Raw genomic sequence first — 18,972 nt, 5'->3', positions numbered from 1 at the left:
GGGGTACTAGGGTCAGAACAATTCAATTCCTTTATAAGGACATGTTTCAAGTTTTAATTGCTCTTATTTTCAGAGTCAATCTGCTGAAAGTCCACAACCAAAATGTAGTTCCTCGTCTTCCTCTTCCTTCACACCATTCATCGATCCCAGGCTGCTACAGATCTCCCCTTCCAGTCCTCCCGGGGCACCCGGTACGTGTAATGAAATGAGTACCTCAGTGTGTTGGATGTGACTCGAACTCGGTGAATGAAAAACCTTTTATTCCCATGTTGTGTCTCGTGTTCCCTTGTTCAGCAGGCAGTAAATCCGAGCCTCTTCGACGAGACAATGCAAGAAAGGGATCTGTTGTAAATGTCAATCCGACAAATATACGGCCACAGAGCGATACTCCAGAAATACGCAAGTACAAGAAGAAATTTAACGCCGAGATTCTGTGTGCTGCTTTATGGGGTAAGATACCACCGAGATTGTTCTTAACTAGGGACAAATCATTCTGCACACAATCGGTGCTGTCATTTACTGCTGATAAAGGTGTTTTGAACTGGTTTATTTTCCTCCCCATAAATAGGTAAAGAGTTGAAGAAGGGGTTAAATAGAGAAGGAGAGAAAGAAAGAACTTGGATTCATATAGCGCCTTTCACAACCTCAGGACATCCCAAAGCACTTTACAGCCAATGAAGTACTTTTGAAGTGTAGTCGCTGTTGTAATGTAGTGAAACGCAGCAGCCAGTTTGCGAAAGGCAAGCTCCCACAAACAGCAATGCGGTAATGACCAGGTGGTCTGTTTTTGGTGATGTTGGTTGAGGGATCAATATTGGGCAGGACACCAGAGAGAAAGTCCCCTGCTCTTTCAGCTTCTGTCACACCTCAGCCTTGATCTTGAGAGCGCGACCTGACTGCAGCTTTCCCACATTCACCAGCAGATGTGCAGCCGATCTTCCCGCTAAGGGGGGCTGCACAGGCAGAGCTCCTTGGGCCAGGAAATTCTTTGGAGCCGCTCCACTGACGTCTACGTCCGGACAAGCTAACGCCGACAGAAGCGGGAGCAGCTCCGAAGAAATTCACGCATGTGTGGACTGGCCTCGACAGTTTGGCTCATGCGCCGTGCAAACTGCAGGCGTCGTGACCTCATAGCAACAGGTTTATTAGCCCCACTGTGCAGGAGCCAGCATCTGAACGGCAATATTGCTTTGGGCTGTCAGAGCTCCGAAGAAATGTTGACTTTGCTGTGCTCTGTATAAAACTGTGGTGATCTTGGCAGTTTTATTTAATCTGGTGCGATCTTATACATTCCCAACTTTCAAATTCAGCTTTTAGCTTAAGACCGCTTACATTGGAGACCGGGGCTCTGAGGCAAATCTGGTATAGATTTTAAAGGGAGGAGACACTGAAGAACATTCCGTTGTGCTCTAGAACTTGTAAAGACTCTGGGCCCCAAAAATCTGTGAGTGTTCTGGAATATTCCCACCATAACTTTGGCAAGAGTTCAACAAGATGGCCAAAAAAACTAGGACGGGAGCACAGGTCTTGGGTTTGCACTGAAGCACCCAGGATGGTCTGATTAGGGCAGAGCCTCCGCCCACCCCATTGTTGTAAAGGAGAGGCGGGCACGCTGAGCATCGGAGTTCCCACGACCCAGGCCTTCAGTGGGAATCTTCTTCTTCTTCTGAGGCAGTCCCTCGGAACCGAGGATGACTTGCTTCCACATTAAGAATGAGTTCTCGGGTGACTGATTAGTCCAATGCGGGACCTACAGTCTCTGTCACAGGTGGGGCAGACGGTGGTTGAAGGGGCGGGTGGGTGGGGTGCTTGGGTTGACGTGTGCTCCTTGCGCTGCTTGCGCTTGGCTTCCGCTTGCTCCCGGCGAAGAGACTCTAGGTGTTTGGCGCCTTCCCGGATGCTTCTCCTCCACTTTGTGCGGTCTTGGGCCAGGGATTCCCAGGTGTCGGTGGGGATGTTGCACTTCAATGGGAATCAGTGTGCGGCTGGCAAGGGGTACACTCCAGGCAATCGTGAGGCACACCTAAAACCAAGGCCTGGATCAACGAGAAAGAGCAACATTTTCAACGCAGCCCCATTGCGAAGTTGCTTCTGGGAAGAAACCTGACATCTCCCCGGCCCAGCCACTTCCACCAGGCTTTCTAGCTTCTTTGCCATGGTGGGTGTTCACCATTGGCAGTCAAATGAGGGAACCTTGCCCTGACCCCAGACAGTCTCCAGAGGTACAGTAGAGATTCGCATCACATACACTGAGATATGTCCATTCACAGGTTTTAGGTCTGCTGCCCGTATCCTAACTCGCACCAAGTCCCGTTCACCCATCACCCCATGTGCTCGCTGACCTACATTGGCTCACGATCCACCAAAGTCTCGATTTTAAAATTCTCATCCTTGTTTTCAAATCCTCCCATGGCCTCAGCCCTCCCAATCTCTGTAACCACCTCCAGCCCTACAACCCACCGAGATCTCTGCATTCTTCTAACTCTGGCCTTTTGTGCATTCCCCACTTCCTTCGCCCCACTATTGGCGGCCGTGCCGTGAGCTGTCTAGCCCCTAAGCTCTGGAATTTCCTCCCCAAACCTCTCCGCCTCTCTTCCTCTTGGGGCAGGTATTCTTGCCACCTGCAGTTTAAAATTCCAGGCGGTCAGAGCAAGGTGAGAAAGGAGTGGATTTCACCAACGGATACTCAAAGAAGGACATCTGCCCCAAATTGGTGGGGTGGGGTGGGGTGGTTGTCCTCTTTAAATATGCAGATTAAGAACAATATTGTGGTGTATGTGCCTTTTAAGAGCCCCAGGTGTGCGTAATGCCAGTAATTGCCACTTGGGCTATATAAGCCTGTGTATTGTGTATATCCTTTAGAAACCCCCCCCCAGACTTGCTTAGTAAATACCTATGAACCAACTCCTGTCTTCAGTGTCTTTATCTACACACGGACACTACAGTGGCGACGAAGTGGAAACGGACTTACCTGCAATTCGGCAGCACCTCAAGGACATCGATTCCTCCAGCGTCCAGAAGACTCAAGGAAGTAAGAGAAACTGTGGTTTCACCAGCTGGCCAAGCTGGTGACAGGTACTGCGCTAATCCTTCCTGGGCGTCAGGCTGGAGCTCCAGCGGCGGGCTCTACAGCTGAGACAGGCAGCAAAATCGGAGGCAAGCAATAACGGACTGGGAGGGTGCACTCGAGAGACGGCCGGCGCGGCAAGCAGGTCAGCGTTTAGACCTCCGTCGGGAACGAGTCTCCAACAGTGAATAAACAGCGTTGTTATCGGTAGCAGCAGCGGGAAAGCGCGGGAAGCGCCATATCGTTGCTACAGAGAGAAAAAAAAAGCGCGGGAAGCGCCATATCTTTTCTGAAATGCCTAAATCTGGTAATATTGAGGCTTTTGATGGCGAAATAGAAGATTGGACCACATACGTGGAAAGAGTAGAGGTTTATTGCACTGCAAATGGAATAACAGATGAAAAAAAAGCTTCAGTACTTCTGAACGTAATGGGCGCGAAGACATACGGGCTGTTACGAAATTTAATCACTCCAGCCAAACCAAAGGACAAGACTTTTAAAGAAATTGTTGATACCCTGCAGGAGCATTTAAACCCAACACCGCTGCTGATAGCGGAACGATTCAAGTTCTTCAAGAGAAATCAACACAAGAATGAAAGTAACGCTGATTACCTAACCGAATTAAGAAAGCTATCAAAGTACTGCCAATTCGGAGCAGGACTATCGGATTATCTTCGAGACAAATTTGTTTGCGGTCTCTTAAGTGAAGGAACACAAAAAAGACTGCTTTCTGAAAAAGATTTAACATTGGACAAAGCTTTCAGTATGGCTGTATCATACGAAGCAGCAGCAAAAGGAGCTGCAGAGATACAACAAGAGACACAGGACTTCGGCACCCATAAAATGACACAGGAGTTCGGAAGATGTTATCGCTGCGGCAGATCCACCCATAACCAGAGGGACTGCTGGTTCAAGGGCAAAGCATGCAGGCAATGTGGTAAGATTGGACACATTGCACGGGTATGCCAATCTGGACAAAAATAAATCCACTGACAGAAAACAAAAAATCAATAAAGAAAAGTACAGGAAGGTACAAATGATGGCGGACAGTAGCTCCGAAGACCAGAATAGCGATAGCGACTCCGGAAACAAGAGACTAAGCTGTCTCAAATTACATAATGTACTTGCCAAAGAGGATTACCAAACCATTTGGGTTACCCTCACAATAGCAGGGTCCCCAGTTAAAATGGAGCTCGATACAGGATCAGCTCTAACCGTAATAAATCGACGAGATTACGAGAGGCTATTTTCGCATATACCTCTAAAAGACACATCCATTATCTTAAAAACATATACGGGGCAGAAAGTCTACCCCAAAGGAAAAATAAGGGTGCCTGTGGTATACAACGGCAAAGAAATACAAAAGTTGTATTTATACATTCTACAAGATGGTGGTCCACCGTTGTTGGGACGTGAATGGATAAGGAAGATACGTTTAGACTGGCACTCCATTCAGGCACTGACGGTGACCAGTAAGGAAAAAAACAATGATGACATCATACCTGAACGATTAAAAGACATCTTGGCCAACGCCAAAGAAGTGTTTCAAGAGAAACTAGGAACCTTGAAAGGCATCACCGCCTCAATAAAAGTGGAAGATACAGCAATTCCAAAAATTTTTAAGGCAAGACCGGTGCCATACGCAATACGTCCGGCAGTCGAGGCAGAGCTGAAGAATTTGGAAAAGGCAGGCGTATTATCCAAAATAGATTGGAGCGAATGGGAAACACCCATCGTTCCAGTCATGAAAAAAACATTGAAAAATAACTCTGAGGAACAGAAAAAAATTTGCATCTGTGGGGACTTTAAGGTGACTGTAAACCCGGTCCTTCACACGGTACAGTATCCTCTTCCGAGGATAGAAGATATTTTCGCCTCACTATCCGGAGGGAAACGTTTCACAAAAATTGACTTGGCACAGGCATATCTACAGATGGAGATTGAGGAGACCTCTAAAAAGTATCTCACAATAAACACACACAAAGGCCTGTACCAGTACAATCGACTGGTTTTTGGAATAGCATCAGCTCCAGCTATCTGGCAAAGAGCTATGGAGCAAGTCCTGCAAGGGATTCCGGGGACTCAATGCTACCTAGACGACATCCTTATAACAGGAGAAAACGACAACGAGCACCTTGCCAATTTGGAGCAGGTGCTCACTAGGCTGAAAGAACGGGGCCTACGAGCAAATCGCCCCAAGTGCGAATTTTTCCAAAATCAGATATCATATTGTGGCCACATAATTAATAAGGAAGGGTTGCATAAGTCACCTGAAAAAAATTGAAGCAGTTATAAAAGCCCCAGCACCTGAAAATGTTTCACAATTAAGGTCATTCCTGGGATTAATAAATTACTATCATAAATTTTTACCGAACTTATCAACTATTCTACACCCTCTTAATGATCTTCTACAGACAGGAGTGATTTGGAAATGGAACGAAGACTGTAAACGTGCCTTTCATAAATGTAAAGACTTAATCACATCCGAGAAAATTTTGGCTCATTACAACCCATCACTACCAATCAGACTGGCGTGTGATGCATCCCCTTACGGCATAGGAGCGGTATTGTCCCATAGATTCCCTGATGGCTCGGAACGGCCGATAGCTTTTGCGTCACGCTCATTGAACTCAGCTGAGCGTAACTATGCCCAGATAGACAGGGAAGCACTCAGCCTGGTATGGGGAGTGAAGAAATTCAACCATTACCTACACGGACAAAAATTTACCTTGCTGACTGACCATCAACCCCTCATCTCCATATTCAACCCTAAAAAAGGTGTCCCCATTATGACGGCACAAAGACTACAGAGGTGGTCCCTTTTTCTAGGGGCACACCAATACAACATTGAATACAAAGGGCCAAAACAGCATGGGAATGCTGACGGTTTATCACGCCTACCGTTGCCAACGATAGAAGAGGCACCTACAGTAGACCCAGTAGAGATATTCCACTCTACCATAGTGGAATGTCTACCGGTGACAAATTCTGCCATTGAAAGGGAGACAAGAAATGACCCTACTCTCTCACGGGTCTACGATTTAACAGTGAAGGGATGGCCAGCACATGGCGAACCACTGTTGCCAGCATTCTCGCAAAGAAGAGAACAGCTGTCAGTGTGCCGAGGAACCTTGATGTGTGGATCCAGAGTGGTGATTCCACCCAAACTCCAGGATAAAGTGCTAAAGGAGCTTCACGAGGGGCCTCTGGGTGGAGTGAAAATGAAGAACCTAGCTAGGGCGTTTGTATGGTGGCCAGGTATCGATGGAGACATCGAAGACATGACCAAGAGCTGCCTAGGATGCCAGAAGGTCCAAAATGCTCCGCCACAGGCCCCTCTACATCCATGGGAGTGGCCCTCGTCTCCCTGGCAAAGGGTGCACATCGACTTTGCTGGTCCATTTATGGACTCAATGTTCTTAATCGCAGTTGATGCACACTCCAAGTGGCCGGAGGTAATAAAGATGTCCTCCACCACCACGGAAAAAACCATCACAGTATTAAGGACCATATTTGCCAGGAATGGGCTGCCGGAGCAGATATGTTCTGATAATGGACCGCAATTTATGTCCGAAGAATTCAGAAAGTTCTTAAAGAACAATGGGGTAAAGCACTACACGTCCGCCCCATACCATCCCGCCACCAATGGATTGGCTGAAAGGTTTGTCCAGACCTTTGATAGACCTATCAATTCATCCAAAGAAAAGCGACGAGTTAAGACAGTAACTATAGGTTTTTATTGGCTAAATAACAGAGCTCACCCTCGTGGGTGATCGGATCCAACAAGGAGGAATACCAGCCAGTCGACCACCTTTATACCTGGGCAAGTAGGTGGAGCCATGGGCGGCGTCAGCAGTGGTCAGCCCAGGTATAACAGCGTGACAAGAGGCGACCTCGTGTAGTGATACAACAGTGTAAACAGTGATAACCATAGTGTAACGATATAACAGTGATAACCATAGTGTAACGATAGTGAACGATAAAAGTGGTTTACCACATTCACCCCTTGTTTAGATTTGAGTCCGGCGGGGTGAAGTGTACTACCAGTTCGGGTATGTCAGTCTGTCCGGAGGCCTCGTAAGCCTTTCCGATCGTCGCAGCAGCGGCGGCGGTGATGCAGTATCCGATGTTAATGCTGGTGTCTGCGTGGTCGGCGAAGGCTCGTGGGGTTCCGGCATGCCGTCTACCTGGGCTGGATTTGGGGGGGTGGTGGGGGGTAACGATGGTGTCTCAGGGATGCCCGAGGGTGCAAGGTCTCGTAAGGAGACTGTGTCCTCCCGCCCGTCTGGGTATGCCACATAGGCGTACTGGGGGTTGGCGTGCAGGAGGTCCACCCTCTCGACCAGGGGGTCCGTTTTATGGGCCCTCACGTGCTTTCGCAGCAAGACGGGCCCCGGAGAGGTCAGCCAAGTTGGTAGCGTGGTTCCCGTAGTCGACTTCCTGGGGAAAACAAACATTCGTTCATGGGGGGTGGCGTTAATGGCAGTGCAAAGCAGTGACCGGATGGAATGCAGCGCTGCCGGGAGGACATCCTGCCAGCGAGAGGTTGGGAGGCCCTTGGACTTTAAGGCTAAGAGAACGGCCTTCCAGACAGTCGCGTTCTCTCTTTCCACCTGGCCGTTCCCTCGGGGGTTGTAGCTGGTGGCCCTGCTTGCAGCAATACCTCTCGCTTGTAGGAACTGGCGAAGTTCCTCGCTCATGAAGGAGGAGCCCCGGCCGCTATGTATATAGTTCGGGAACCCGAACACGGCGAAGAGGTCGTTCAGGCATTTGATGACCGTGGTACTGGTCATGTCTGGGCAGGGGAAGGCAAAGGGGAAACGGGAGTACTCGTCAATGATGTTGAGGAAGTACACATTACGGTCAGAGGACGGGAGGGGCCCCTTAAAATCGATGCTCAAGCACTCGAAGGGGCGGGTGGCCTTGATCAGGCTTGCTCTGTCCGGCCTAAAGAAATGCGGTTTGCATTCGGCACAGGTTTGGCAGTTCCTGGTAATGGTCCTGACCTCCTCGATGGAGTAGGGCAGGTTGCGGGCCTTAATGAAGTGGTAAAGTCTGGTGACTCCGGGGTGGCAGAGGTCGTTGTGGAGGGTCTGCAGTCTATCAATTTGCGCGTTGGCGCATGTACTTCATGATAGAGCATCTGGGGGTTCGTTCAGTTTACCAGGCCGGTACAAGATCTCATAATCATAGGTGGAGAGCTCGATTCTCCACCTCAAGATCTTGTCGTTCTTGATTTTGCCCCTCAGCTTGTTATTAAACATAAAAGCGACCGAACGCTGGTCGGTGAGGAGGGTAAATCGTTTGCCTGCCAGGTAATGCCTCCAGCGTCGTACAGCCTCCACGATCGCCTGGGCCTCCTTCTCGACCGAGGAGTGTCGGATCTCAGGGCCCTGGAGGGTCCTTGAGAAGAAGGCCACCGGTCTCCCCTCCTGGTTAAGGGTTGCGGCTAGGGCGAAGTCGGATGCATCGCTCTCCACTTGGAAAGGGATAGACTCATCCACCGCGTGCATTGTGGCCTTAGCAATGTCTCCCTTAATGAGGGAGAAGGCTGCGCATGCTTCTGCCGTCAGGGGGTAGGAGGCGGACTTCATGAGGGGTCTGGCTTTGTCCGCATAATTCGGCACCCATTGGGCATAGTAGGCGAAGAGCCCCAGGGTCCTCTTCAGCGCCTTTGGACAGTGGGGGAGGGGAAGCTCCATGAGGGGGCGCATTCTTTCGGGGTCGGGACCGATGACTCCGTTCTCTACTATGCAGCCGAGGATGGCAAGGCGCGAGGTGTTAAACACACATTTCTCCTTATTGTAGGTGAGGTTCAGCCATTGGGCCGTACGGAGGAATCTCTCCAGATTAACATCATGGTCCTGCCGGTCGCGGCCGCAGATGGTGACGTTATCTAGATAGGGGAACGTGGCTTGCAGCCCGTTCTGGTCAACCATCCGGTCCATCTCCCTTTGGAAGACCGAAACCCCGTTGGTGACGCCGAAGGGAACCCTAAGGAAGTGGTAGAGGCGGCCATTCGCCTCGAAGGCGGTATACTGGCGGTCCTCAGGGCGGATAGGGAGTTGGTGGTAGGCCGACTTAAGGTCGATGGTAGAGAATATTCGGTACTGTGCAATCTGATTGACCATATCAGATATGCGGGGAAGGAGGTATGCATCTGTGATGAAATATTCCATTCATCACTGCCTGTGACTGTGGTTGGTTTCAGGTTCCCCCTTACCATTGTATTGCCTGTGACTGTGGTTGGTTTCAGGTTTCTCCTCACCATTGTATTGTGTATTGGAATGTATGGAATGTGTTGTGTGTAGGGCTCCGCCCATACCTGGCCTCTATGTAAGCCAGCTCAGTCTGGCCTCACAGCCAGTACTGCAGACCTCCAGGGAAGATACCTCTCTCCACTGTTATCTTCTAAGTTAATAAAAGCCTTGTTTTGTTTCGCTAACATCGAGTCTCGGGATTATTGAGGCACATCAATTTTATTAACTTATTTTTCAACACAATGGATCAACTCCTGAAACCCGAACGTTTGAATTTGGATCAGCATGCTCCGGACGCATCAGCACGCTTCGGACACTGGTTTATGTGTATGGAATTCTTCCTGGACAATTCCGCAGCCGTCAAAGACGCTACGGACGCTGCGAGTATGAAACTCGGAATTCTGCGGAATTGGGTAAGCCACCGGGTTTACCCCCTCATCCAAGACGCCGACACGTACCTGGCCGCCTGCGACATCTTAAAGGCGCATTACCAGCAGCCTACGAATGAGGTGTATGCTAGGCATCTGCTCGCCACTCGCGCACAGCGACCTGGGGAATCGGTGGAGGAGTTCCTAGGCACCCTGAAAATGCTTGGCAAAGACTGCAAGTGCCGAGATGTAAAAGCCGCAGTGTACACCGACGAGCTTGTTCGCGATGCCTTTATCACAGGCCTCAGCTCCACTTACATCCGGCAAAGACTGCTGGAAAAAACGGGATTGGACCTGAAACAGGCTGCGGACACCGCGCGAACCCTGGATGTGGCCCAGAGAAACTCGGACGCCTACTCTTCAGCCCGCGCCGTCCACGCCGCCACGTGTGCACCAAGGGCGCCGCCATCTTGGAAGGCATCTTCCCCGCCCGGCAGCCCGACACCGTCGGGGCCCCGCTCTCCCCCCAGAAGCCCTACGACAGCCGCGACGCGTCGGGGACCCAACTGCTACTTCTGCGGTCAGCCAAAGCACACCAGAAACCTGTGCCTGGCGAAAGGCACCACCTGCTTTAAGTGCGGTAAGAAGGGGCACTTTGGGAAGGTGTGCAGAGGGCACCCCGCTGGAAAACCAAAACCCGCCACCGCCGCGTGTGCGCCGTGGGAGCGGCCATCTTGGACGCCATCTTGCCCGACCTCGTGGGGTCCGCCATCTTGTGAACAGACAGCGCGGACGCCATCTTGTCTCGATCAGGGCCCTACAGTGGCATCGGTCACAGTGGACCAGACCAGGCCCCACCCGCTATCCAAATCAATGGTGGACATCGAGGTAAACGGGTGCGGGGTTAAATGTTTAATTGACAGTGGAAGCACGGAGAGTTTTATCCACCCGGAACTGGCACGACAACTCTCCCTAAAGGTGGTCCCTACTCGGGGTACCATCTCTATGGCTGATAAAACCCAGACATCGACCATTCTGGGTTACTGCACGGTACAATTGTCCGTTAACGGGACTGTATACGATAATTTTAAAGTATTAATCATGAAGAATCTATGCGCGAGCGTGATCTTGGGCCTGGATTTCCAGTGCAACCACCAAAGCATCACGCTCAAGTACGGTGGGTCCCAGCCGCCCCTCACAGTGTGCGGCCTGGCTACCCTGAAGGTAAAGCCGCCTTCGCTATTCGCGAACCTTACCCCTAACTGCCGGCCAATAGCGACCAAAAGCAGGAGGTACAGCTGGGAGGACAGGCGGTTTATCGCAACCGAGGTAGACAGGCTCCTGAAAGAGCGCATTATTGAATGCAGCAATAGCCCGTGGCGCGCCCAAGTGGTGGTGGTAAGGGGTAGCGAGAAGAAACGGATGGTGATCGACTATAGCCAAACGATCAACAGGTACACCCAACTAGACGCCTACCCGCTACCCCGCATATCAGAAATGGTGAACCAAATCGCCCAATACCGGGTGTTCTCCACCATCGACCTCAAGTCAGCGTACCACCAGCTCCCTATCAGACCAGAGGACCGCCCGTACACCGCCTTCGAGGCGAACGGACGCCTCTACCAATTCCTCAGAGTCCCCTTTGGGGTGACGAATGGGGTCTCGGTCTTCCAGAGGGAGATGGATCGCATGGTCGATGACCACCACTTGCAGGCAACCTTCCCCTACCTCGACAACGTCACCATCTGCGGTCACAACCAGCAGGATCACGACTCGAACCTCGAGAGGTTCCTGAAAACCGCACAAAAACTCAACCTCACCTACAACGAGGACAAGTGAGTTTTCAACACCACGCGCCTCTGCATACTAGGCAGCGTGGTGGAGAATGGGGAAGTCGGACCAGACCCCGACCGATTGCGCCCCCTACGGGAGCTGCCCCTGCCCAACACTCCCAAAGCCCTGAAAAGGTGCCTGGGGTTATTTTCTTATTATTCCCAATGGGTCCCCAACTACTCCGACAAAGCCCGCCCCCTCTTGAAAGCATCCTCTTTTCCGCTCTCTGCTGAGGCCCACGCCACCTTCAAAAGCATTAAGCAGGATATTGAGCGGGCCACGCTACAGGCAGTGGACGAGAACACTCCATTTCAAGTGGAAAGTGATGCGTCTGACTTTGCCTTGGCGGCCACCCTCAACCAGGCGGGGCGGCCCGTAGCTTTCTTCTCGAGGACCCTCCAAGGGCCCGAGATCAGACACTCCTCCGTGGAAAAGGAGGCCCAAGCCATCGTGGAGGCAGTGCGCCACTGGCGCCACTACCTAGCCGGCAAACGCTTCACCCTACTTACCGACCAGCGGTCGGTAGCGTTTATGTTCAATAATAAACAGAGGGGGAAGATCAAAAATGATAAGATTCGTAGGTGGCGGATCGAGCTCTCCACCTTCGAGTATGACATCATTTACCGGCCAGGGGCCCTTAACAAATCCCCAGATGCCCTCTCATGAGGGATGTGTGCCAGCGCCACCGGGGATCGGCTACAGACCCTCCACAACGACCTCTGCCACCCAGGGGTCACGCGGCTGTTCCACTTCATAAAGTCCCGCAACTTACCCTACTCGATTGAGGAAGTTCGGTCTCTGACCAGGAACTGCCGCACTTGCGCTGAGTGCAAGCCTCGGTTCTACCACCCTGATAGAGCCCACTTAATCAAAGCTACACGGCCCTTTGAGCGGCTCAGCTTAGATTTCAAGGGCCCCCTCCCGTCCGTCGACCGCAATGTTTACTTCCTGAACATTGTGGACGAATACTCCCGGTTCCCATTCGCCTTCCCCTGCCCAGACATGACCAGCGCCACGGTCATTAAATGCCTCAACAGCCTGTTCTGCCTGTTCGGTATGCCGAGCTACATCCACACGGATAGGGGGTCGTCCTTCATGAGTGAAGAGCTACGCCAGTACATGCTGTCCAGGGGTATCGCCACGAGCCGTACCACCAGCTACAACCCCCGGGGTAACGGTCAAGTGGAGCGAGAGAACGGGACAGTATGGAAAGCAGTCACTCTAGCTCTAAGGACCAAGGGCCTCCCTATCTCCCGCTGGCAGGAAGTCCTCTCAGATGTGCTCCATTCGATACGGTCGCTATTGTGTACTGCCACTAATGCCACGCCTCATGAACGAATGTTTAGCTTCCCCCGGAAATCCACCTCGGGCGTATCCATGCCGTCATGGCTCTCCACCCCGGGTCCGGTATTCGTGCGAAGGCATGTGAGGGGCCATAAGACGGACCCTCTCGTGGAGCCAGTGCACCTACTCCACGCCAACCCCCAATACGCGTATGTCCGGCACGCCGACGGAAGGGAGGACACCGTGTCAATAAAAGACGTCGCCCCAGCCGGTAACGACAACAACCACGGCAATAGCAGCAACAACGACCACAGCAACTCTTACCCACCCACTACTCTTTCATCACCCCCGGAAGAACATCGACCAACGGCACCCCCACCAACTACCCCTTCAACAACCCTGGCGGCACCCCCGGCAGAGACCCAGGAGGCCACCGGGGACACCCAGCCGACACCCGCAACACCACAACAGCCACGTCGGTCGCAGAGGACTACCAAACCCCCGAACAGACTAAATCTATAGAAGGGGTGAATGTGATGAAATATTCCATTCATCACTGCCTGTGACTGTGGTTGGTTTCAGGTTCCCCCTTACCATTGTATTGCCCGTGACTGTGGTTGGTTTCAGGTTTCTCCTCACCATTGTATTGTGTATTGGAATGTATGGAATGTGTTGTGTGTAGGGCTCCGCCCATACCTGGCCTCTATGTAAGCCAGCTCAGTCTGGCCTCACAGCCAGTACTGCAGACCTCCAGGGAAGATACCTCTCTCCACTGTTATCTTCTAAGTTAATAAAAGCCTTGTTTTGTTTCGCTAACATCGAGTCTCGGGATTATTGAGGCACATCAGCGTCCAGCTGGGTGTACCGGTTTATGGTTTGGCTGTAGTCGATGACTAGGCGGTTTTTATCGCCGGTCTTAACGACTACGACCTGGGCACGCCAGGGGCTGTTGCTCCTCTCGATGATGCCCTCTTTCAGGAGACGCTGCACCTCAGAGCTAATAAAAGCTCTGTCCCCGGCGCTGTACCGCCTGCTCTTGGTAGCGACGGGTTTACAGTCGCGGGTGAGGTTGGCGAACAGGGAGGGGGGCGGAACCCTGAGGATGGATAGGCCGCAGGTGGTACGTGGTGGGCGGTTTAAAGGCTGTTGGTTGTCAACTGTGAGTGGGGGGAGGGGTCCACCGTATGCCAAAGTGACACTTTGAAGGTGGGATTGGAAATCCAGCCCTCGTAGGACGGCAGCGCAGAGTTGGGGCAGGACGAGAAGTTTAAAATTTTTATACTCCGTGCCCCTAACCGACAGGGTCACAACACAGTATCCGCTGATGTCTGTTGAATGGGACCTCGACGCCATCGAGATCCGGTTGCGCATTGGCTGGACAGTGAGGGAGTAGTGGCTCACCGTGTCTGGATGGATGAAAGTCTCCGTGCTTCCGCTGTCGAACAGGCAGGTCGTGGCGTGGCCATTTACTTTGATGTCCATCATGGACTTGGACAGGTGATGCGGGCGAGCTTGGTCCAGTGTGACGGAGGCTAGTGTATGGCTGAGCGAGCTGCTGTAGTCTGCGGGTGAGGCTGCGGTCGGGTCTGGAGACAAGGTGGCGGTCGAGTGTGGTGAACAAAATGGCGGTGCCCACGACGTTGCATAAAATGGCGGAGAAGATGGCCGTCCCCACAACTCACATGAGGCACTGCCGGTGTCGGTGGCCTTGATCAAAGATGGCCGCCCCCACGACTCGCACGAGGGGATACTGGCATCTGTGGCCTTGATGAAAGATGGCCGCCCCCACAACTCGCATGAGGCACTGCTGGCGTCTGTGGCTTTCCCCCTGCAGGCCTTCGCGAAGTGGCCTTTCTTGTGGCAGTCGGAGCAGGTCGCGTTTCTTGCAGGGCAGCGCGCCCTCGGGTGTTTCGCCTGGCCACAGAAAAAGCAGCCGGCGGCCCGATCGCGGGGCTCCGATGTCGCAGCCGGTACCAGGGGTGGCGGTCCCGATTGGGTCCGGGACGCCGACGCTGAGGTAGGTCTCAGAGGCGGCGGTGCGAGGGGTATTGCGGTCGGGGTCGGGCCCGAGTCCCAGGGTCGCGCAGCACAGTACCTGGAATACGCCTCGAGGTCCCGATGGGCCACTTCCAGAGAGCGAGCGAGGGCTGCAGCTGTGTTCAGGTCGAGGTCCTTTGATTCGATCAGTCTTTGCTGTGAGTAGTCGGACCGAAGGCCTTTCACGAAGGCATCGCGGATATTCTCTTCAGTATTTTCTGCAGCCGTCACAGCTTTAAAGTCACAGTCCCTGCCGAGTGTTTGTAGCGCCCATAAAAATTCATCTACAGACTCTCCTGACTGTTGCGGGCGGGATCTTAGGAGATGTCTGGCATACATAGAATTTACCGGGCTCCGGTACTGCTCTTTCAGCAGGTTGAGGGCGGCCTCGTATGTAGTAAGGTCCTGGATGAGTGCAAATACTTTAGGGCTCACTTGGGCGGTCAGAACTCTTAGTTTGGATCTCTGAGGCACGCCGGATTCTCCCAGGTAGGATTCGAAACAGCTCAGCCAGTGTTTGAAGTCGAGGGCTGAGTTTGCTGCCTGTGGGTTTAGATCCAGGTACGGCGGTCGGAGGGCTCGCAGCCAGGCCGGCTGCTGTGGCTGTTGTAGCTGGGCGTCTGACTGGTCATTTGGCTGCTCCGTTAAAGACATTTCAAAATTTAGCCAATAAAATTGATATACCTATCAATTCATCCAATGAAAAGCGACGAGTTAAGAAAGTAACTATAGGTTTTTATTGGCTAAATAACAGAGCCCACCCTCGTGGGTGATCGGATCCAACAAGGAGGAATACCAGCCAGTCGACCACCTTTATACCTGGGCAAGTAGGTGGAGCCATGGGCGGAGTCAGCAGTGGTCAGCCCAGGTATAACAGCGTGACAAGAGGCGACCTCGTGTAGTGATACAACAGTGTAAACAGTGATAACCATAGTGTAACGATAGTGAACGATAAAAGTGGTTTACCACAACCTTCAAGAAGGCCATCAAGGCCATGGGTAATGAAGACATAAAACTTCAGCACAAGGTGGATAACTTCTTATTTGCATATAGGAATGCAACGCATATGGTTACTAACCAAACTCCCGCCATGATGTTCTACAATAGAAACCTAAGATGCCGGCTGGATTTGGTCAAGCCCAACATCCGAAGGGACGTGGAGAACCGGCAGTTTCAGGGCATGAATGAAAGGCCAACTAGGGCCTTCCAGATAGGCCAACCGGTTTTGGCCCGGGACTACCGTACCGAGAAATGGCAGCCTGGAACTATCTGCACACGATTAGGACCACTGATGTATACCGTGGACATCGGAGACAGCATAATAAGGCGCCATGCTGACCAAATCATCAAGTCATCCGAAAAGGGACAACCTACACCACCACTCTATACATCTAACGATGAAGTAGAGATACCCATATCTACCTCCGATCCGGTGATACTGGAGCCCGATGAACCCGACACTGGCCTTCAAGCCGAATCAGCCTTGCCAGAAGAACCTACTACACCACCAGAAACTACTACACCCCCGAGGCGTTATCCGGACCGAGTCAGGAAGCCTCCTGAGAGACTAACTTATAATTAATTAATACAGCAATGTATATTATTTTGCATATAACATGTAATTAATAATTACTTAAAATATGATGTACTAGTTAGCTAGAAGGGGAGGAATTGTGGTGTATGTGCCTTTAAGAGCCCTAGGTGTGCGTAATGCCGGTAATTGCCACTTGGGCTATATAAGCCTGTGTATTGTGTATATCCTTTAGAAACCCCCCCCCAGACTTGCTTAGTAAATACCTATGAACCAACTCCTGTCTTCAGTGTCTTTATCTACACACGGACACTACAAATATCCATTGAGTAGATTAGCAAATTTCTGTGACACTGTGATCTTCAACATCTGTAATCTTTAACAGGAAATGTATGTTAATGTTTTGCACCGTATGCTGAGCAAGCAGTGTACAGCTGTTGCTGTGTAAATATTCAATGTCCATGTCCTCGCCCCTCCCGATTTCTGTAAGCGCTTCCAGCCCTGCAACCCTCTGAGGTCTCTGCGTTCTTCCAACTCTGGTCTCTTGCGCAAACCCCACTTCCTTCGACCCATCATTGGCGGCCATGCCTTCAGCCATCTGGGCCCAAAGCTCTGGAATTTCCTCCTCAAACCCCTTCGCCTCACCATCTTTCTCCTCCTTTAAGACACTGCTTGAAGCCTACCTCTTTGACCAAGCTTTTGGCCACCTGTCCTAAAGTCTCCTCCTTTGGCTCGGTGTCAATTTTTTGTCTCATTACGCGCCTGTGAAACGCCTTGGGACGTTTTACTACGTTAAAGGCACTATATAAACTCAAGTTGTTGTAATTGTGAGGGCTGCTCACCTTAGTGTTTAATTTGAGTTGCAGAGCAGAATAAATTTAGTTGAATCATCTCCAGAAGAATCATCCCATCATTCTGCTATCGCCTGGAGGCCATGCATTTGGATTATGTTTTGTGAATGCGTAATTATGTAAATGTGATTATCTAGGCCTTATTGTTTTTGCAGCTGATCTGGTGCTTTCCACATTCTCTGAGCTCCCCACTGTGACAGTAAAGACAAACAGAAGCTCTTGGAGCCAGAATTGCGCAGTGTACAAGTCTAGACCAGGCTTTCGGCTGCTCCAGACTTTTCAGAAATGCTCCGCATCCAGTTGTTCATACAACACAGAAGGGGGCCATTCCACTCAACATGCCTGGGCCGATTCTCTGAAAGAGAGATATGTTCAGTCACGTTTCCCTGTCCTTGCCCGTGCCCTGTTAAATTCTTTTCTTCAACCTTCGACCTGAAACGTTGACACTGTTTCCCTCTCCACGGATGTTGCCTGGCCTGCTGAGTTTTTCCAGCGTTTTCTGTTGTTATTTCAGATTTCCAGCATCCGCAGTATTTTGCTAAGGGAAGATGGGAAGTTTTTTTTTCACTAGGTAATTGAATTGGTAATCACTTTCTGTGCTAGCAGTTTAATGGCGCTGATGCGTTCTAAGTCTTATTGTATGAAACCCACAGGGGTAAAATGCTGTGGTCATTACCTGTTCCCATAAACGTCTTTTGGTCTTTTCAGGTGTTAATCTGCTGGTGGGCACAGAGAGTGGGCTCTGGTTACTGGACAGGAGTGGGCAAGGCAAGGTTTATTCACTGATCACTCGAAGGCGCTTCCAACAAATGGATGTATTGGAAGGACTGAATGTACTTATCACCATATCAGGTTGGAAATATTTTCAAGTTCAGTGTCTGTTTTTACAAATAGTATCCAAAACAGATCGGCAGATGCTGTTGATTAAACCCGTGAACTGGTTCTGCTCATCGTGTTTGCGTTTTTTCTTTAAATATAGCAAGATATAGAGCATGCTGTGCAGAGTGCGATGGCCATGGCCCAGCACTGACACCATCGCCGTGCTCCTGAAGAACTGCACTAGCATTATTTCAACCAAAAGAGCATTCTTTTCAGTTTATCCGGAAAATGATGTTACTGAAATGTGCTGCGATTTTCTTTTTTTTTTATCTCTTTCATTTCTCCATCCAGTCCAAAAAAAGGAAATCTTCAGTCCCCTCAGTCACATCACCTAATTGTAATCATTCCAAATGTTAATCTCTCTTTACATGACAAAGTCCTTCCTGACCTAAATTGTCCTTTCATTGATGGCACCCTTCTTCTCACCTTGAAGTGTTGCTCCAGGTTTTCCTCAGTTATCTTGTATCTTAGGCCTAGAAATTCAGTAGCGCCCCGTTTGGGGTGCCAGTCTCGCCAGGGCGCCAAAAGTAGCGCCCTGGAAGTAGTCGCGGCCGCCCGCTGGAAATTCACTTTGCACACCCCAGAGGGAAGCGCGGCGCTACTGGAGGCGCCCCGCATCCCTCTTGGGGCGCTGCAGCTGAAGATCGCTGCGCAATGTGCCGCAGCTCCACACGCTGTGGCACGGCGCGCTGCGGTACTGCAGGCCTTCCTCCCCTTCTTAAAGGGGAGGGGCCTTGTGCAGCGCGATCGAGGATCGCGAGTGCCGGCAAAAGAGCCCGGCACCGAGGAGAAGTGCCGGGCTCTTGGAACGCAGTCGGCACTCCGTGGGGGGGGGGGGGTGTCAGGAGGCTGGGGACAGCAG

The 18,972-nt window shown here is 51.3% G+C and overlaps 1 protein-coding gene across 1 annotated transcript in view; it reads left to right on the top strand.

Moving 5' to 3' along the window:
• LOC147125344 (mitogen-activated protein kinase kinase kinase kinase 4) overlaps nucleotides 1-18,972 on the top strand; it is a 407,092-nt gene that overhangs the window by 317,195 nt on the left and 70,925 nt on the right. Inside the window, exons 23-25 of the mRNA XM_086001780.1 lie at nucleotides 74-191; nucleotides 295-450; nucleotides 17,940-18,083. Of these exons, the coding sequence (XP_085857906.1) occupies nucleotides 74-191; nucleotides 295-450; nucleotides 17,940-18,083 (418 nt within the window). The remainder of the gene's footprint in view (nucleotides 1-73; nucleotides 192-294; nucleotides 451-17,939; nucleotides 18,084-18,972) is intronic.

The sequence above is a fragment of the Somniosus microcephalus genome, chromosome 1 (genome assembly GCF_052327205.1).
Source record: "Somniosus microcephalus isolate GS21.2 chromosome 1, FLI_Smic_1.0, whole genome shotgun sequence".
Lineage (NCBI taxonomy): Eukaryota > Metazoa > Chordata > Chondrichthyes > Squaliformes > Somniosidae > Somniosus > Somniosus microcephalus.
The sequence above is the reverse complement of the archived record's forward strand: the minus strand, read 5'-3'. Positions and strand labels throughout refer to the sequence as shown.